Source organism: Mauremys mutica, chromosome 15 (genome assembly GCF_020497125.1).
Source record: "Mauremys mutica isolate MM-2020 ecotype Southern chromosome 15, ASM2049712v1, whole genome shotgun sequence".
NCBI classification, from domain to species: domain Eukaryota; kingdom Metazoa; phylum Chordata; order Testudines; family Geoemydidae; genus Mauremys; species Mauremys mutica.
The window spans coordinates 16,768,339-16,789,960 of NC_059086.1; the positions used below are offsets into that span (position 1 = coordinate 16,768,339).

General features: G+C 43.1%; 1 protein-coding gene across 1 annotated transcript in view; it reads left to right on the plus strand.

Moving 5' to 3' along the window:
- The first annotated feature begins 416 nt into the window (after positions 1–416).
- LOC123349807 (butyrophilin subfamily 2 member A1-like) overlaps positions 417–21,622 on the plus strand; it is a 143,471-nt gene continuing 122,265 nt past the window's right edge. Inside the window, exons 1-9 of the mRNA XM_044987994.1 lie at positions 417–517; positions 988–1,068; positions 1,989–2,092; positions 6,842–7,183; positions 8,362–8,646; positions 14,033–14,461; positions 18,906–18,926; positions 19,410–19,430; positions 21,522–21,542. Coding sequence (XP_044843929.1) covers positions 2,023–2,092; positions 6,842–7,183; positions 8,362–8,646; positions 14,033–14,461; positions 18,906–18,926; positions 19,410–19,430; positions 21,522–21,542 — 1,189 coding nt within the window. The 5' untranslated portion in view covers positions 417–517; positions 988–1,068; positions 1,989–2,022. The remainder of the gene's footprint in view (positions 518–987; positions 1,069–1,988; positions 2,093–6,841; positions 7,184–8,361; positions 8,647–14,032; positions 14,462–18,905; positions 18,927–19,409; positions 19,431–21,521; positions 21,543–21,622) is intronic.

The window sequence follows — 21,622 nt, forward strand, 5'->3', positions numbered from 1 at the left end:
TGTTATTGCCTGCAAACTTTATTAGTGTATTTTCTATGCCATTATCTAAATTATTAATGAGTATTTTGAAGACAACCAGACCCAGAACTGATCCCTGCAGGACCCTACTCGATATGCACTTGTGTCATGACTGTGAACCACTAATAATTATTCTCTGGGAATGTTTTTCCAACCTGTTTTGCACCCATCTTATAGTAGCTCTGTCTAGGTTGCATTTCCCAAGTTTGTTTATGAGAAGGCCATGTGAGACAGTGGATGTTTTCAGAGACCTATCCGCGGTGACTCCAAGGGCTCTTTCTTGAGTGTTAACAGCTAATTTAGACCCCCATCATTTTAGACATATAGTTGGGATTATGTTTTCCAAGGTGCATTACTCTTGGGTGAATACCATCTGGTCCTGGGGACTCTGCTTTCAGTTTCAACCACAGAAGTTAACCTCAAAATGGCTGCAGTCTCTTTCTCATTCAGCACCTCTGACACCATGGAATGATCTTGGAGTTCATTAAACAATAAACCAGTGAGTATCTGTGGTGAACTGCTGCACACAGCTATACTGTGTTCTCACCCTCTGTTTTCAGAGTACAGCTCAAAATTCCTATTTTGCAGAGCAATAAATCCACAGCCCTACCTGCTCTCTTTCCACCCTCTCCCCGCCCCGAGAAAGCTGCTTTCATTATTCATTCCTCACTTAACAAATAACTTTGGGAAATAACCGCTCCGGCTTCACTAGCAGCAATTACCCAATGGCAGAATTTAAAGGTAGCAGTTAGGTGAATGAAGAGTTAAATTCCTGTTCTAGCAGCATTGTACTTTGTACTTTGTACAAGGAAGTAATTGATATTTGTGTTTCTTATGTTTGTGAAGCCCTCTGGGAAGAAAAATACTGCAGTAGCTGTACATAAATTATTACTACATGGCTGATTTTTCCAGGCTCATTCATTGAGACATTAAGTATTTAGTTCTCCTATGTTTCTCTCTACTTTACAGGGTGTGTGACTGTCCTCTGAGTAGCAGCTGAATCAGCATCGCTGGAAACAGAAATACAGTGAATTTACAAGACAATACGCTGTGAGTTAGAATTTGAATTTTTTCTTTTAAATAATTTTTGTGTTAGTGAAAAGTTCTCATGTGAGATCAGCGGAGGATAAATTCCTTCATAACATCTGCCGCAGAAATAATAATAATTAAAAAAAAAGAAGCACAAATTCCCCAGTCTTGTTCTACAGACCACAATGGTGAATGCCATGTCATATCTGCACTACACAAACCCCATTCAGTAAAGGAGGAGATTAGTACTAATTGGTTTGTTTTGTTTCACTTTTTTAGTGAGACCATTTTTCTGTTAGCACCTTGGCTTGAAAAATCAGCATATTTCACATAATCCAGAATAGAATCACTGAATGTGCTGAGTTTACATCACCTACATGCAGCCACTGACAGGGGAAAGTGTCCCGGGTTAAGTAAATATTACAGGAATTACCTTGTCTTCCCTCAGTCTACTTCCACAATGGATAATCTTTTCTTAGTGTTTTGTTTTTCAGGAAAGTAAAAGTTCCATGTAAAATGAATGCAGTTTTGTATAGAGCTGGTCAAAATTCAAAATTTCCATTCTGTTGTAAATGCTGAAATTTTGAAAGTTTTAATTTTGATTCAGAACAAAAAGTGGAAAGGCTGAAATTTGTCACATAAAGGAAATTCTGAAAAAAAAATTATTTAAAATCAAATGGTTTTGATTCAGCTTTCCCAAAATTAAATCGAGCAGCTGCCTGTCCCGAGTCCTAGAGACTCCCTTGGCTGTATGGGGAGTCCCCCAAAGTTTGGGGAGTCCTCTGAAACAGGAGTCCAGACTCCCCTGGCCAGCCCTGTTGTTTGGTTTTGATGAATAAGCATTTTCGGATGCAGTCACATTGTAGAAGAATTCCTGACCAGCTCTAGTTGTGTGTACACCTCATGCTACAGTTTGTGACATTTTCTATTTCCATTGGCAGAGAGTTGGATGAATTATATTGCAATCACTTCACAATGCACTTAGGAATCAAAATATTGTCCATCTCCAGCGTTCCATTGCTTTTTGTCTTGAAATGGTTTTGGGGTAAGAACACCATTTTTTATTAATTATTGTTTAAATAATAAATATATACATATCCATTGGTGCCTATCTAAAAACTGTGTAAGGAAACCATGATGCAATAAAAAGATGATATACAACTAACATTTGATAGATCTAATTGCATTGTGGTGGGAATAACATCACTGTGTTCTGGAGCCTGTCTATCTCTTCAGCTGTTTTTACATGATCTCAGATGTGTGTAAAATCTCTGTGACCCTGCTTCATTAACCGAGGGAGAGGGGAATGACCATACAAGCTCCTTGTCTGAACACAAGTCATTAGTCACGCTCCTCAAGCTGCTGAAAAGTACAGAGAGCCGTGTTTCAGGATGAAAGCACAGTGACACTGCTGCTTAGAAGGGACATTTACCCTACCAGTAGTTATTGTTAGGAGAAGCCTAAAATAACAGAATGATTGTTAGGATTCCAAAGTAACAGTAACATTGGCAATGGCCAGGTACAATTGCTTTTCTTGCATTCAGGGACTACTCTCTCCAACGTCTTCCAGATGCACAAGCCACCCAAAGGGGTTAGGCAGAAAGCAGGAGCATAACTAAGCTTGGAAGGATTAGATTTTTATTGGTATCAGTAAATGTTGATAAATGTCGATTTCACTGTATGCACACAAACTGATGAAAAAATATTTCCATTGCTGCGAGTCAAAATACTCAGAGAGGTAAAGTAACAAAAATGGGACTTGAGAATTTCTTAAGAATCCTGTGGCACCTTATAGACTAACAGACGTTTTGCAGCATGAGCTTTCGTGGGTGAATACCCACTTCTTCGGATGCAAGTGGTGGAAATTTCCTGGGGCAGGTATATATAAGCAAGCAAGAAGCAAGCTAGAGATAACGAGGTTAGATCAATCAGGGTGGATGAGGCCCTGTTCTAGCAGTTGAGGTGTGAAAACCAAGGGAGGAGAAACTGGTTCTGTAATTGGCAAGCCATTCACAGTCTTTGTTTAGTCCTGAGCTGATGGTGTCAAATTTGCAGATGAACTGGAGCTCAGCAGTTTCTCTTTGAAGTCCGGTCCTACCTCCATGCCTCCAGTTTCCATCCCGGGCACACCACAAGATCCATTGTCTACAGCCAAGCACTGAGGTACAACCACATCTGCTCTAACCCCACAGACAGAGACCAACACCTACAAAATCTCCACCAAGCATTCTCAAAACTACAGTACCCGCACGAGGAAATAAGGAGACAGATCAACAGAGCCAGACGTGTACTCAGAAGCCTCCTACTGCAAGACAAACCCAAGAAAGAAAGCAACAGGATTCCACGGGCCATCACATACAGTCCCCAGCTAAAACCCCTCCAGCGCATCATCAGGGATCTACAACCCATCCTGGACAATGATCCCACACTTTCACAGGCCTTGGGTGGCAGGCCAGTCCTCGCCCACAGCCAACCTGCCAACCTGAAGCATATTCTCACCAGTAACTGCACACCGCACCATAGTAACTCTAGCTCAGGAACCAATCCATGCAACAAACCTCGATGCCAACTCTGTCCACATATCTACACCAGCGACACCATCACAGGACCTAACCAGATCAGCCACACCATCACCGGTTCATTCCCCTGCATGTCCACCAATGTAATATATGCCATCATATGCCAGCAGTGCCCCTCTGCTATGTACATCGGCCAAACTGGACAGTCTCTAAGGAAAAGGATAAATGGACACAAATTAGATATTAGGAATGGCAATATACAAAAACCTGTAGGAGAACACTTCAACCTCCCTGGCCATACAATAGCAGATCTTAAGGTGGCCATCCTGCAGCAAAAAAACTTCAGGACCAGACTTCAAAGAGAAACTGCTGAGCTCCAGTTCATTTGCAAATTTGACACCATCAGCTCAGGATTAAACAAAGACTGTGAATGGCTCGCCAACTACAGAACCAGTTTCTCTTCCCTTGGTTTTCACTCAACTGCTAGAACAGGGCCTCATCTTCCCTGATTGAACTAACCTCGTTATCTCTAGCTTGCTTCTTGCTTGCATATATAAACCTGCCCCTGGAAATTTCCACTACTTGCATCCGAAGAAGTGGGTATTCACCCACGAAAGCTCATGCTGCAAAACGTCAGTTAGTCTATAAGGTGTCACAGGATTCTTTGCTGCTTTTACAGATCCAGACTAACACGGCTACCCCTCTGATACTTTCTAATGTAGTAGGTGTGTCTGGGGAATGACACATCTGGTTTCCACCTTAGGGCTTTGAACCACTGATGGGCATGCTCAGGTGTTAGCCCCATTCTGATTCTGGCCTTTGTTTTAAACAGTTTATAATCGTTCATGTTTTCCTTAGGCATTTCAGCCGCCACCTCTGCTAAGGGTCCACTGAGCTGTGGCCTCAGCTCTATCATGTACTGGTCTGTAGGGATGTTGTACCCATGGCAGGTCCTTTCAAAATTTTCTAAGAAGGCCTCAGTGTCATCACCTGCCTTGTAGGTGGGAAATTTCCTGGGATGGGAAACAATGCCTGGAGAAGGGTTGTTAGGGTTGGCAGGAACATTCTGCTTAGCCTTTTCTAATTCCAGGGCCTGCTGGTGGGCCTCCCTCTGGAGCTCCAACACTCTCCTGTGGTCAGCCTCTTTTTCTTTTATTTCCATCTCCTTGAGTTTTAATTCCAATTCCTTTTCTTTTAATTCCAGTTCTTTTTGTCTTGCTTCCAGTCTAGATGCTTCCTTGGTACTCTTTTTTTTTTTTTTTTGCTTTTTGGTGTTGGCCACACACCCCTGCAGTCAGTGAACTTATTGTGTTGCTTCAGCTCAGGCTGTTTGGTTTACAGTTTCCTAATCTTTCTATTCCCGACTGAATAAAAGCAAAACAAAACTTTTCATTTGCAAATGTCTTTTGCTTGTGTTTTTTGGCTCACAGCTTCTAACTGTGCTTCTCTGACCGAGAAAAGACCAGAAAAACTGGTTTTGTAACCTGTCTCTTGCAAACTGCTAATGCTCTCGCAGTGGGAATTCTTTCTAACAAGCCTTGTTAGAAAAACTTAACACCTCTTTCCTCAAGCTGTTTTTCCAAGCAGCCAGAAAGGAAAAAAAAACTTCTCTTGCTTTGGTTTTTAAAACAATCCCCCCTAGTCTGCTTTCCTGCCCTAGGAGGAGAGAACAGCTCTCACTGGTTTTGGTTCTTAAAACATCCCAACCACTGCCTACCATGTCATAGGTTTATTCCCCACTTTGAACTTTAGAGTCCAAAAGATGGGGACCTGCATGGATCCTTCTAAGCGTAAATCCTAGCTTAGATCTGGTACCACTGCCACCAGCCAGGTTTCAGTGTCTGGCACACTCTTTGTTCCCCCAAACCTTTCCCAGGGGGAACCCAGATCCAAACTCCTTGGATCTTAACACAAAGGGAAATAAACCATTCCCCCCACCTTTCTTTCCCCCACCTGTCTCTGGTGAGTCAAACTAATCCCCTGAGGTTTCAAACAAGGGAAAAATCAAACAGGTTCTTAAAAAGAAAAGCTTTTAATTAAAGAAAGAAAAAAGTAAAAAACTATCTCTGTAAAATCAGGATGGAAGTTTACAGGGTACAGCTTATAAAAACAAAAGGGACTCCTTCCCCCCTAGCTAAAGTACAAGTTACAGCAAACAAAAAAAAATGGTTCCAGCAAACACACATTTGCAAATACAGAAATTAATCAAAAGACTAATTCGCCTTTCTAATACTCACTATATTGCATGAAGAGAATATTTCAGGAAGCTTGGAGAGCCTGGATATACGTCTGGCCCCTCTTAGATCCAAAGAGAGAACAGCCCCCAAAACAAAGACTTCCCTCCACAGAGATTTGAAATTATCTTGTCCCCCTTGATTGGTCCTCTGGTCAGGTGTCCGTCAGGTTTACTGAGCTTGTTAACCCTTTACAGGTAAAAGAGAACTTAACCGTTAACTATCTGTTTATGACAAATGCTTATAAACTTTAATTGATTGACCAGCCCTGTAGCGATGTGGGACTCACCTCTGCAGGGCCATCTGCTGGTGTCTTGGGAATAAGCTTGTTTCCGGCTGGGTCTGTTTGGGGCATGGCCACAGCTGAGGCTGCCTCCTCAATCAGCCCAGCCTAAGGCTCCCAGCCCCAGCCCTCTCCAATGGCAGGCTTTTAACCCTTTTCATGCCAGGAGTGAGTGACTACCCCGCTACATGTCCCCATTGTGTGCCCCTCCATAATTTCCTGCAACTGTGAAAATTTAAATTGATACAAATAAAAACATTCTTAAAATCTGTAAAACTGCAAAACTCTTGAAAATTTCAGTGGATTAAAAACAGAAAAAATGATTAAAAATAAACATTGATATTATCCATCAAAATTATTTATTTCAAAGGTTGAATTCGGCCAAGTCTAGCCTTAGCTCTGCTTTGCACCTCACTATGCTGGCCAGCCACTGAGAGGAAAACATACTGTAACATCTTTAATGATGGCACAGGCTCCTTCTCTACCTGGAACTTCAGGAGGGACTATGCATCCTGCACCGACCCCTGAGAAGTTCAGTCTGCTCCACCTCGTGCTCAGATCTGTGCATAGCTGAGCTATCAGTGAGGAGCTCCATTCTGAAGGCGGGTAATTAGGTTAGATGGGGTGAGTTTCTCCCAGGAAAGATAGCACTGTTGTTGTGTCTCAGAAATTGCATCTAGTTTTTCTTGTGTTCTCTCTAAACCAATGTCAAGCTTTTGAAGAAAATCAGTGATCATGATTTATTTCCTTTCTTGCAGATGATTTTACTGTCACTGTGGATGTTAATCCTGCAGTTGTCTTGGTTGGACAAGCTGTGACATTGTCCTGCCATCTCATAGGCCAGGTCCCCACTAACATTCAAGTGCATTGGTACAAATTGGAAAGGAACAAAAATACGACATTATATTTTTACAATAGCACAGAAAAAGGGACTGAGTTGTTCCAGGCTGGGGACCGGCAGAGGATCAAAGGACGATATGAGAATGGAGATGTTAAGGTGAAGTTCTTTCCAGAGCAAGTAGAAGATAGTGGGCAGTATGTATGTGCGGCGAAGAGCGATGGTGTCTATCAAGAAGCTATCACCCAGGTGATTGTTGCAGGTAAGCATGGAGATGTTGATACAAAAGTGTTGCTGGCAGGGAACAATGCTGCACTGATTACAGTGGTGCTGATTCTCCATTGCCTGCTCTGTGTGTAACAGCTGTATTTCCATTTAATCCTTTCCTCCCAACAGGGAGGGTTCATCAGCTGGCAGGGGAAGGAGAAACACTCACGTGTGTGCAATGTTATGGGAGGTGGGCTGAGGAAGTGGTGGACTAGGAGTCAGAGAAGCTTCAGCAGTTTGATGTCCACCTCCCACAGTATATGCAAATTATACCCAGTGTATACACACAACATGGATACCTCATGTACCTTTTCCTCTGGCTTTTTGCTGGTGGCATGTGCAAGCCTCATCCCCCTGCATTGTGTGTGCGGCTGTTGTACAACAGCAATAAAATGACTAAAGCACAGGGGGAAAGCTGGGCCATTACCTCCCATCACACACACACACATGCACCCAGGCAGTACATTAGAGTCACTGTCCACCTGAGGTTTGTACACACTGCATCTGATTCTCAGTTACACTAAGGCCCTTTTACGTGGAAATGAACTGCTGACATTACCCCTTGTACAGAGAGAGGTCTCCTTGGCCAGTGTAGAGCTGATGTAAGGGCTCTGTAGTGGCCTTGCTTCCAGACGTGGTGTAAGGGGCATGTCAGGATTGTGGGAGAGGGAGCAGGCTAAGGGTTGGTAGGGGTATGGCTGGAGCACACTGTGCTTTGGCTAGGCTCTGCTTCCCAGGGCTCATAGGGCACCATGGGAAACAAAGTGTAAGTTAGAATAGCCCTAAAAGCTGCTCTGACTTAAATTGGGACCTAGTGGGGCCCCTAAATGTGCCCAAAATATGGACCTCACAAAGGTAGATCTCCCCTTTTCTGAAAATACTGTTTCCTGAATAACCTGCTGCCATCCCAAAAGGGAAGCTATCACATGCATGCGACAAAGTCATGCCTACATACAGTTTGGGATCAGCTGGTGAAGTGTTTGGTGATCTTTTGAGGGGAAATCTCTCTATGAATTTAAGATACTTTGAAATGCAAGATTATAGTTCAGTGCAGATTCAATAGGACATGGCGACTGTAATGATGGTGATCATTCATCATTAGCACTATTTGGTTGGTTTGTTAGCTTGTTCTTCAGCCTGTTTAACATTTTTTGAAATTGGTTTTCACTCTAGGTTTTGGATCTGCACCTCACCTAACTATAGAACATCAGCAGAATAATTCAACCACTCTGAGGTGTGTGTCCCAGGGGTGGCACCCACAGCCTGAAGTACGCTGGACTGACAGCACAGGACAAAACATAACTGCTATGGCTGAAACAAGAATCCAGAAAGATGTGACAGAGCTGTATCAAATCCACAGTACACTCAGGGTAGCAGAAACTGTTTCTGACACCATCTCATGCACTATAATAAACCCCTTGCTGAAGAGGCACCGCAAAAAAGTTATTGCAATTTCTGGTAAGAGATGTTTTACCGTCAAAGTAAATATTCCTGCTCTTACTTACAAATTAGGGCTAAATGCACCTGCCTTGTGGCCAACCATGTCATTCAAGGCTTGCCTACACGGAGCATCAACACGCATTAGTGGGGTGTGATTTCTAAAGCGCATTAAAGGGTTGCACATTATTTACCCCATGTAGACCGCAGCCGGTGCTCACTAAAGTTTCCCAGGTGTCCTTTACCCTATTATTGTTTCAAACAATAATATGGTAAACCAAAACCAAACCAGAACCTAAACCAAAATGGAACCAGATTGCTGGCGCTTAAAATTAAAAAGGTCTAAATAATAAGATGGGTGAACTATAGTACCTAGTATGTAATGAGGATATTGATATAATAGGCATCACAGAAACCTGGTGCAATGAGGAAAATCAGTGGGACACAATAATACCAGGGTATAAAATATATCGAAAGGACAGAACAAGTTGTGCTGGTGGGGGAGTGGCACTATATGTGAAAGAAAGTGTAGAATTAAATGAAGTAAAAATCTTAAATGAACAAAATTGTACAATAGAATATCTATGGACAGTAATTCCATGCTTGAAAAATAAGAATATAGCAGTAGGGCTATATTAGAGATAACCTGACCAGGATGGTGTTAGTGACTGTGAAGTGCTCAGGGAGATTAGAGAGGCTATTAAAATAAAAAAATGTAATCATAATAATGGGGGATTTCAACTATCCCCATATTGACTGGGTACATATCACCTCAGGAAGGGATGCTGAGATAAAGTTTAATGACGCCTTAAATGACTGCTTCTTGGAGCAGCTGGTCCTGGAACCCACAGGAGGAGAGGCAATTCTTGATTTAATCTGAAGTGGAGCACAGGATCAGGTCCAAGAGGTGAATATAGCTGGCCCACTTGGTAATAGTGATCATAATATAATTAAATTTAACATCCCTGTGGCAGGAAAAACTCCACAGTTGCCCAACACTGTAGCATTTAATTTCAGAAAGGGGAACTAGGCAAAAATGAGGAGGTTAGTGAAACAAAAATTAAAAGGTACAGCACCAAAAGTGAAATCCCTGCAAGCTGCATGGACACTTTTTAAAGACACCATAATAGAGGCTTAATTTAAATGTATACCCCAAATTAAAAAACATAGTAAGAGAAACAAAAAAGAGCCACCATGGCTAAATAAAAAAGTAAAAGAAGCAGTGAGAAGCAAAAAGGCATCCTTTAAAAAGTGGAAGATAAATCCTAGTGAGGAAAATAGAAAGGAGCATAAACTCTGGCAAATGAAGAGTAAAAATATAATTAGAAAAACTAAAAAAGAATTTGAAGAACAGCTAGCCAAAGACTCAAAAAGTAATAGCAATTGTTTTTAGTACATCAGAAACAGGAAGCCTGCTAAAAAACCAGTGGGGCGAATGGACGACCAAGATGCTAAAGGAGCACTCGAGGACGATAAGGCCAGTACAGAGAAACTAAGTGAAATGTTTGCATGGTTGAGGATGTGAGGGAGATTCCCAAAGCTGAGCCATTCTGTTTAGGTGACAAATCTAAGGAATTGTCCCAGATTGAGGTGTCATTAGAGGAGGCTTTGGAAAAAATTGATAAACTACACAGTAATAAACTACACAGTCATCAGGACCAGATGGTATTCACCCAAGAGTTCTGAAGGAACCCAAATGTGAAATTGCAGAACTCCTTATTGTAGTCTGTTACCTATCATTTAAATCCATTTCTGTACCAAATGACTGGAGGATAGCTAATGTGATGCCAATTTAAAAAAAAAGGCTCCAGAGGTGACCCCAGCAATTACAGGCCTGACTTCAATACTGGGAAAACTGGTTGAAACTAAAGTAAAGAACAGAATTATCAGACACATAGATGAGCATAATTTGTTGGGAAATAGTCAATATGTTTTATGTAAAGGGAAATCATACCTCACCAATCTCCTGGAATTTTTTGAGGGGGTCAACAAGCATGTGGAAAAGGGGGATCCAGTGGATATAGTATATTTAGATTTTCAGAAAGCCTTTGACAACGTCCCTCACCAAAGGCTTTTAAGCAAAATAAGCAGTCATGGTATAAGAGGGCAGGTTCTCTCATGGATTGGTAACTGGTTAAAAGATAGGAAAGAAAGGGTAGGAATAAATGTTCAGTTTTCAGAATAGAGAGCGGTAAATAGTGATGTCCCCCAGGGATCTGTACTGAGCCCAGTCCTATTCAGCATATTCATAAATGATCTGGAAAAAGGAGTAAACAATGAGGTGGCAAATTTTGCAGATGATACAAAATTACTCAAGATAGTTAAGTCCCAGGCAGACTGTGAAGAGTTACAAAAAGTTACAAAAGCATCTCTCAAAAGTGGGTGGCTGGGCAACAAAATGGCAGATGAAATTTAATGTTGATAAATGCAAAGTAATGCATATTGCAAAACATACTCTTAACTGTGCACATACAATGATGGGGTCTAAATTAGCTGTTACCACTCAAGAAAGAGATCTTGGAGTCATTCATAGAATCATAGAATATCAGGGTTGGAAGGGACCTCAGGAGGTCATCTAGTCCAACCCCCTGCTCAAAGCAGGACCAATCCCCAACTAAATCATCCCAGCCAGGGCTTTGTCAAGCTGACCTTAAAAACCTCTAAGGAAGGAGATTCCACCACCTCCTCAGGTAACCCATTCCAGTGCTTCACCACCCTCTTAGTGAAAATGTATTTCCTAATATCCAAACTAAACCTCTCCCACTGCAACTTGAGACAATTACTCCTTGTTCTGTCATCTGGTACCACTGAGAACAGTCTAGATCCATCCTCTTTGGAACCCCCTTTCAGGTAGTTGAAAGCAGCTATCAAATCTCCCCTCATTCTTCTCTTCCACAGACTAAACAATACTAGTTCCCTCAGGGTACGTCTTCACTACCCGCCGTATCGGCGGGTAGCGATCGATTTTTCAGGGATCGATATATCGCGTCTCATCTAGACGCGATATATCGATCCCCGAACGCGCTCCTGTCGATTCTGGAACTCCACCACCGCGAACGGCGGTGGCGGAGTCGACATGGAGAGCCCCGGACATCGATCCCGCGCCGTGAGGACGGGTAAGTGATCGATATAAGATACTTTGACTTCAGCTACGTTATTCACGTAGCTGAAGTTGCGTATCTTATATCGATTTTCCCCCTTAGTGTAGACCAGCCCTCAGCCTCTCCTCATAAGTCATGTGCTCCAGCCCCCTAATCATTTTTGTTGCCCTCCGCTGGACTCTTTCCAATTTTTCCACATCCATCTTGTAGTGTGGGGCCCAAAACTGGATACAGTACTCCAGATGAGGCCTCACCAATGTTTAATAGAGGGGAATGATCACATCTTCGATCTGCTGGCAATGCCCCTACTTATACAGCCCAAATGCGGTTAGCCTTCTTGACAACAAGGGCACACTGTTGACTCATATCCAGCTTCTCATCCACTGTAACCCCTAGGTCCTTTTCTACAGAACTGCTGCCTGGCCATTTGGTCCCTAGTCTGTAGCAGTACTTGGGATTCTTCCATACGAAGTGCAGGACTCCACACTTGTCCTTGTTGAACCTCATCAGATTTCTTTTGGCCCAATCCTCTAATTTGTCTAGGTCCCCCTGTATCCTATCCCTACCCTCCAGCGTATCTATCACCCCTCCCAGTTTAGTGTCATCTGCAAACTTGCTGAGGGTACAATCGATGCCATCTTCCAGATCATTAATGAAGATATTAAACAAAACCAGCCCCAGGACCGACCATTGGCGCACTTCGCTTGATCCCAGCTGCCAACTGAACATGGAGCCATTGATCATTATCCGTTGAGCCCAATGATCTAGCCAGCTTTCTATCCACCTTACCATCCATTCATCCAGCCCATACTTTAACTTGCTGGCAAGAATACTGTGGGAGACCGTATCAAAAGCTTTGCTAAAGTTAAGAAATAACATGTCCACTGCTTTCCCCTTTTCATTGTGGATAGTTCTCTGAAATCATCTACTCAATATGCAGCGGCAGTCCAAAAAGTGAACAGAATGTTGGAAATCATCAAGAAAGAGATACATAATAAGATAGAAAATGTCATATTGCCTCTATAGAAATCCATGTTACCACCACACCTTGAATACTGCGTGCAGATGTGGTCACCCCATCTCAAAATAGATATATTGGAATTGGAAAAGGTTCAGAAAAGGGGAACAAAAATGTTTAAGGTAATAATTGGAGATATACCAATCTCCTAGAATTGAAAGGGAACTTGGAAGGTCATTGAGTCCAGCCCCCTGCCTTCACTAGCAGGACCAATTTTTGCCCCAGATGCCTAAGTGGCCTCCTTGAGGATTGAACTCACAATCCTGGGTTTAGCAGGCCAATGCTCAAACCACTGAGCTATCCCTCCCCCCAGGCTATAGGATGGCTTCCATATGAGGAGGGATTAATAAGACTGAGACTCTTCAGCTTGGAAAAGAAGCAATTAAGGGGCGATACAATAGAGGCTTGCAAAATTATGACTGGTATAAAGAAAGTAAATAAGGAGGTATTATTTATTCCTTCTCATAATACAAAAACAAGGGGCTACCAAATGAAATTAATAGGTAGCACGTTTAAAACAAACACAAATAAGTATTTTTTCGCGCAACGCACTATCAACCTCTGGAACTCCTCGCCAGAGGGTATTGTGAAGGCAAATACTGTAATAGGTTTCAAAAGGGAGATAGATAGATTCATGGAAGATAGGTCCATCAATGGCTATTAGCCAGGGTGGGCAGGGATGGTGTTCCTAGCCTCTGTTTTCCAGAAGCTGGGATTGGGTGACACGGTGTGGATCATTTGATGAAAACCTGTCTATTCATTCCCTTTGAGGCTCCTGGCATTGGCTACTGTCAGAGGACAGGATACTAGGCTTGATGGACCTTTGATCTGACCCAGTATGGCTGTTCTTATGTTCTTATGTTAACAGTAATTCAGGAAAGCACATTGGGGAACTTTTGGTGTGCATTGTCAAGGTTTACACAGACCAATTAATGCAGAACACATTGGTGCATTTTATGAATCACTCTCCCATAGTGCGTATTACCCCACCGTGTAGACAATACTTTGGTGCAGCATAGTGAAGACCTGTACCACTCAACGTTTCTTTTCAAATACTATTTTTGAGATCACCACTAATGTAAAAGGTAGTATAGCTCTGATTCTTTTTTTACTTATCTATGTGTATATTAGGAGTGAATCTCCCGAAGCAATTGAATTTACACTATTATAAACAGAGTATAAATAAGAGGAGAATTAGGGCTGTCCTCTTTTTCACTCAATCTCTTACACATTAATATGAGTCATTATGTGCTACTGGTGCAATTATAACTCCCTGAACATTTTTCAGGTTTCTTTGATGTGGAGGCAGAACATGACGTCATTACTGCTATAATTGGAGAAAATGCCATTCTTCCCTGCCGGCTGATTACGAAACATCTGCCCCCCAGCATGGAGCTGCAATGGAGGAAAGTTGGACCTGGGAAGGATAAGACAATCTATTTCTACCTCTATGATGAAAGCAGCCCCCTGGTTAATACTTATCCCCGGGATGACAAATGCTCAATGGGTTATTTGTCTCCAAATGGAGTGAACAGCAGAGAATGGCTCAGGAAGAAATATGAAAAAAAGGCAGAAGTTTTTAAAGGAAAGGAGTTTGGGAAAGGAAATATTTCTCTGCAACTAAACAATATGCAGGTGGAAGATGAAGGGAAATATGTATGTTCTGCCACAGCCAACTCATTTCACAGAGAGATCATCACTGATGTCTTGGTTATAGGTAAGAAAAGCCTAGAATTGGAGAAAGCAGATTTATGAAACTCTGTTATTCTGTCTCCCCAGGAGCCAGCGCAGGCTTGTCCCTTCTCCACAGCACATTTTATTGCTTTGTCTATTATCGTTTTAAAACTCCCAAATGATGGAATCTCCACTTCTTCCATTGGGCAGTTATTAGATGGTCTAATGCATGTCACTGTGATATCAGTTTCCTGATTTCAGAAGTGATTTCAGACTGTCTGCTCTTAGAAGAGATCCCAATAATAATCACTCTCCCCTTCATTTGCTTTTAAAATACCAATTCTTGGAGCTGTATTATTAAATCTATCTTCTAAACATTAAAGTGATGTTAGAATGTAATTTAAACTACTTTTTAATAAGTCCTTTTGACACATTCTTAATTTTACAGCAGAGTTTGTTAGCATCCTAAGAACAGGAGAACCTTCAGCCATAACAACATAGAATCAAAGAAATGTGGGGCTGGAAGGGACCTCAAGAACTTTGATGGTAACAGTGGTAAACAATTTGTTTACAACAGAGAACAGATGTTTTTCTTTCCACACTCAGGTTGAAAAAATAAATTTTATTTCATAAGGATAAAATTTTCAATAGTGGTAAAATGGTTTAGGATCTTGACTCCCATTTTCAAAAGTGACTGAATTGTTGTCTACACAGAAAAACTCTGGAAAATTAATTCGAATTACCTGAAGTTTGAATGTAAAGTGGATTAGTTACATTTCATTAACCTCCTGTGTGGACATCCTTACTCAGATTTTAAGTTGCCTGAATTTGATTTTTGAACTAAGCTAAATCAACTTAAGGCCACTTTAATTCTGAATAAGAATGTCCACATATGTTTACTGTGGTTTAACTAATCCATTTTAAAAGTTGACCCAGATTAACTTTCCTGAGGGGCGGGGCCTCAGGTGGAAGGGGCGGGCCTGGGGGTCAGCATCCCCCAACCAGCCCTTTCAGGCTGCCTGGCCCATGCCTCCCGGGGCTTCTGTGTTGATTTAAAGGGCCCGGGGCTTTGGACACTGCTGTTGCACTAGCGGCAGCAGCGTCCGGAGCCCTGGGCCCTTTTAAATCGACATCCACAGGGCCACTGCTCCCTTTGCCCACCCTCCCCCGCCAGTTGGGGACATTAAAGCGCTGCAGGGCCCTTTGCTGCAGCAGCGCTTTAACATTGCTGTGCTCACCACCATCCAGGGTGGTGGTGCAGGAACGTTAAAGCGCTACCTCAGCAAAGGATCGTCCTTAAAGCGCTGCCGCGGCAGTGCTTTAATGTCCCTGCCCCTTTTGCCTCCCCTGTCAGTGGCCCTGCCAGTACCGACCGCCAAAATGGGGGAGGGGCAGCGATGTTAAAGTGGCCTTATGCCGCGGCAGTGCTTTGAGGATCCCCCCCGGTACAGACCCTATTGGCAGGGCTGCCGAGAGGGGAGGCAAAAGGGGCAGGGACTTTAAAGCGTTTGTGTTTGGGGGTTACTTGCTGTGTGCTGAGCTTGTGCTTGTGTGTTTGTCTGTCTGTCTGTTGTTTGTTTGTTTGTTTGTTTGTTTGTTTGAAGGACCATATGCTGTGGCCGGCAATTGGAAGCTGTGAGCTTCTAATCAAGGTTTGAAATCTAGAAGCCTCTGTTCATTGGCTGAGCCTTAGTCAGAGGGCGGGGCTATCAGGAAGACCAGGGCTTTATAAAGCAGTGAGCAAGTGACCAGCGAGCTTTGCGAATAGGGGCAACTAACGGAGTTTTGAGAGGCAGTTTGGAATGGGAGTGGGAAGGGAGCAAGGTACACTTGCCATTCTTTAAAACCTTTAACCTAAACTATAATCAAATCTTCATGATTTAAACAATAACCCTGTCATTAACCTAGGTAGCTGTAGGAGAGAATTCAGGCAGAAACCCAGCAGCAGATTGGGGGCTATCTAGTTTATTGCACCGAGTGCAGCATGTATGATTAGCTGTCCTGAGGGCAGGTGGCATGTGTGTGCATTCGGTGCAAGGAGCTCCTGGCCCTCAGAGACCAAGTGCAGGCTTTGGAGGCCAGGGTAGTAGAACTGGAGGAGCTAAGGGAGGCAGAGAGGTATGTTGATGAGGCTTTCCGGGACACCATAGATTAGTCCCACCTCCTGTCAGAGAGCCCCTGTGCTGTTGAGGAGGATAAAAGGCCCAGAGAAGCAGAGCACTCAATGGAGCAGAGGGAAACCTTCCCATAGTTGGGACCCTCCTTCCTGATGATGTTGGGATATCTTCTCACACTGAGGTAACCTCTCCGGGGGAGGGAATTCCAGTTACTAGGAAAAGGCAGGTGTTAGTAATGGGAAATTCAATCATTAGAAACATAGATAGCTGGGTTTGTGATGACCGGGAGAACCGTATGGTGACTTGCCTGCCTGGTGCGAAGTTTGCAGATCTCTCGAGGCATCTAGACAGATTTATGTATAGTGCTGGGGAGGAGCCGGTGGTTGTGGAACATGTAGGTACCAGTGACATAGGGAAGGGTAGGACAGACATCCTGGAGGCCAAATTTAGGCTGCTAGGAAAGAGACTGTAATCCAGGACCATTATATCATTCACAGAAATCCTTCCAGTTCCACGTGCAGGGCCAGGTAGGCAGGCAGAGCTTCAGACTCTCAATGCATGGATGAGACGATGGTGTAGAGAGGAGGAGTTTAGATTTATTAGGAACAGGGGAAACTTTGGGGATAGGGGCAGCCTATACACGAAGGATGGGCTCCACCTAAACCAAAGTGAATCCAGACTGCTGGCACTTCACATTAAAAATGTTGCAGAGCAGTGAGAAAAAACATCCACGTGCTTCAGGAACTGAACATATCCATTGAGTGAAAAAGCTCTGGATGGGGAGTGTGGCAGGACTGAGTTGCGAGAGCTGTGCCAGACCTTGTAGTAGCTGAAGCCATGCAGACACTCCACTCTGCGCCTCGGGGTGGAGGGAGAATTGTTCTCCCCGAAGAGCTCCCCAAACTGGGAACCCACATTCCGTGCAGAGCACCCGGTGCAGGCTCTTTGACAATCCTCCAGCAAAGGAAGTGCTGATAGTCACACAGGAACCTTTTGCTAGAGTAGGAAATAGAACCTAGAAATTCTGTATTCTGGACTGATGTATTCACTATGAGAGCAAGGTGTTGGCACGGGAATGTGTCTATTTCAGGTGAAAAAAAACGTTTTTGATGAAAAGAAGAGCAAGAAAGAAGCAAAAGCATCTCAGTGGAGTCAAAAGTTCCTATTTCCTCCATATTAAAAAGAAACATTCCAATTTTTCACTTCAAAATGAAGGTGACATTTTTAAGGTTTGATTCAGTTACCCAATTATGTGGGGGAAACGTAGGCTCAGGCACCAACTTTTTGAGTTCCTCAGGGGTGCTTGACCACCTCTCTGCCCCAGGCCCTGCCCCTACTATGCCCCTTCCCTCAAGGCCCCACCCCTCCCCCACCTCTTCCCGCTCCCATGCTGCCTTTTAATGCCCTATTCCACCCCCTTTCCCAAGAGCACCGCACCCTCGTTACACCTCTTCCTTCCCCAGCTCCTCCCCCAAAGCGCCTCCTGCCCTCTGCAGAAGAGCAGATCAGTGGTGGGCAGGAGGCGCTGCAGAGCTGATTGGTGGGGCCTACTGGCGAGTGCAATTTCAGTCTCAGCAAAGTTGTATCCCATTCACTGGAGATCACACAAGCCCTTCAGTAGGAAAGTGTTCGCTGTGCCCCAGGCCAGAGGGCATGGGGATGATATTAATGAAGACTATAGGGATTATATTAGCTCTGTATTTGGATCTATTGCTGGAATATGGTGTGCAGTTCTGGTGTCCCTCACTGAAGAAAGAAGTTGTCAAACTGGAGAGGGTTCAGAGAAGAGCACCAGAATGATGAAAGAATTAGATAACATGTGTTATAGTGATAGACTCAAAGAGCTCAATCTATTTAACTCACCAAAGAAAAGGGATGACTTGATGAATGCACTCTATATGTATCTACATAGAGAACAAATATGTGATAATGGGCTCCTTAGCCTAGCAGAGAATGGTCTAGCAAAATCCAATGGCTGGAAACTGAAACTAGGAAATTCAGACTAGAAATAAGGTATAAATGTTTAAGAGTGAGGGCTATTAGCCATTGTAACACTTTACACAGGGCTTGTAAGGGTGGATACTCCATCACTGGAATTTTTTCAAATCAAGATTGTATGTTTATTGTAAAGGATCTGCTCTAATGCAAACACAAATTGTTTGGGGGAAGTTCTCTGGCCCATGTATTAGAAGATGACAGTGCTTCCTTCCTGCCTTAGACAGTATGATATTTATTGTGTGATTTGCTCCCTCACAGCTATTCTCCAATAAATACAGCTTTTGATATTTTAACTAATAGTTACCTTTGTTCTTGGCCTATTATTACAAAAGGTCCTATTGTTATCTTTAAATGTATTTTTTTCTTTTTTAGGAGGCTTGGAAAAGAGAATAAGTAAGTCTGTGTACTTATTCTTCCATGTGCCCTTGATTTTGAAATCAAGGTTGTATGTTCTTTGTAAAGTATCTGCTCTAATGCAAACATTAATTTTTTGGGGGAAGTTCTCTGGCTCATGTTATAGAGGCCTTAGACAGTGTGAAGTTCATTGCGTCACTTGCTCCCTCACAGCTATTCTCTAATAAACACAGCTTTTGAGGGTGGTAAAGCACTGAAATGGGTTACCTAGGAAGGTGGTGGAATCTCCATCCTTAGAGATATTTAAGACTTGGCTTGAGAAAGCACTGTCTGGGATAATTTAGTTGGTGTTGGTCCTGCTTTGAGCAGGGGTTTGGACTAGATGACCCCTGAGGTCTCTCCCAACCCTAATCTTCCATGATTCTATGATTGTATGAACTATTAGTTACCTTTGTTCTTGGCCATATTATTACAAACGGTGCTATCATTATCTTTAAATATATTTCTTTCTTTCTTTTTTAGGAGACTTGGAAAAGAGAATCAGTAAGTCTGTGTCCTTTTTCTTTTTGTGCTCTACTGCTGTGTAGGAATCTAGTAGAATGAATAGAAAAATGATTGAGTTATTAGCTCTCAACCCACTTTCCTGTTTTTGACAGAGCAGATCTAATTTTGTCAATAACGTATGTGAGCACTTGCTGGTTTTGAGCAGTGCTGCTCATACATTGCTGAAATTTAAATAGACTCACCCACTCCTGGTTTGTATTCTCTAAGAACCATAACACTCTTGCAGAGATACATTATGCATCCGAGGGTGCTAAAGGAGTTGGCCAATCAGATTGCAGAGCCATTGGCCATTATCTTTGAAAAATCATGGCGATTGGGGGAGGTCCCGGATGACTGGAAAAAAGCTATTGTAGTGCCCATCTTTAAAAAAGGGAAGAAGGAAGATCCAGGGAACTACAGGCCCGTCAGTCTCACCTCATTCCCTGGAAAATTATAGAACAGGTCCTCAAGGAATCAATTCTGAACCACGTAAAGGAGGGGAAAGTGATCAGGAACAGTCAGCATGGATTCACCAAGGGGAAGTCATGCCTGACAAATCTATTTGACTTCTATGATGAGATAACCGGCTCTGTGGATGAGGGGAAAGCAGTGGATGTGCTATTTCTGGACTTTAGCAAAGCTTTTGATATGGTCTCCCACAGTATTCTTGCCAGCAAGTTAAAGAAGTATGGGCTGGATGAATGGACGGTAAGGTGGATAGAAAACAGGCTAGATGGTCGGGCTCAATGGGTAGTGATCAATGGTTGGCAGCCGGTATCAAGTGGAGTGCCCTAAGGGTCGGTGCTGGGGCCGGTTTTATTCAATATCTTCATTAACAATCTGGAGGATGGTGTGGACTGCACCCTTAGCAAGTTTGCAGATGACACTAAACTGGGAGGAGTGGTTGATACGCTGGAGGGTAGGGATAGGATACAGAGGGACCTAGACAAATGAGAGGATTGGGCCAAAAGAAATATGATGAGGTTCAACAAGGACAAGTGCAGAATCCTGCACTTAGGATGGAAGAATCCCATTCACTGCTACAGACTAGGGACCGAATGGCTGGGCAGCAGTTCTGCAGAAAATGACCTAGGGGTTACGGTGGACGAAAAGCTGAATATGAGTCAACAGTGTGCCCTTGTTGCCAAGAAGACTAATGGCATTTTGGGTTGTATAAATAGGGACATTTCCAGCAGATCGAGGGATGTGATCATTCCCCTCTATTCAGCACTGGGGAGGCCTCATTTGGAGTACAGTTTTGGGCCCCACACTACAAGAAGGATGTGGATAAATTGGAGACAGTCCAGCGGAGGGCAACAAAAATGATTAGGGGGCTGGAGCACATGACTTATGAGGAGAGGCTGAGGGAACTGAGATTGTTTAGCCTGCAGAAGAGAAGAATGAGGGGAGATTTGATAGCTGCTTTCAACTACCTGAAAGGGGGTTCCAAAGAGCATGGATCTAGACTGTTCTCAGTGGTAGAAGATGACAGAACAAGGAATAATGGTCTCAAGTTGCAGAGGGGGATGTTTAGGTTGGACATTAGGAAAAACTTTTTCACTAGTAGGGTGGTGAAGCACTGGAATGGGTTACCTAGGGAGGTGGTGGAATCTCCTTCCTTAGAGGTTTTTAAGGTCAGGCTTGACAAAGCCCTGGCTGGGATGATTTAGTTGGGTTTGGTCCTGCTTTGAGCAGGGGGTTGGAGTAGATGGCCTCCTGAGGTCCCTTCCAACCCTGATGTTCTATGATTCTATGATTCTATGAAAGGCAATGTACATATTGAAAGGACTCTGCATTGAAATAGCAACAGGAATGCAGCTCATGATGTAAATGGTGTTACTGCTCCTTTTGCTAATCAGTTGTGACTATGAAGCTTCTTCTTAAATTGATTAAAGCAATAATATAATCTTTTCTATCTACTTCGTAGTGGGACAGGAATGAGGCTAGCCCACGGATTGAATAGCTATCCCACTATGCATAGCTAATATTTATGCTAATCAACAAAGAAAGGGTCTCATTCACCCTCTTCAATTCATAAGTAAATGGGCATACACTGAACTATTTCTTCTCCTCCCCATTTTTCTTTTGCAGAGGAACTCGAGGAGGAAATGGGTGAGTTTGCTTACTTTACTCAATACTTATAATCCACTGACCAAACTTTGTATGCCCTGTATGAGTTCCAACAATTTCAA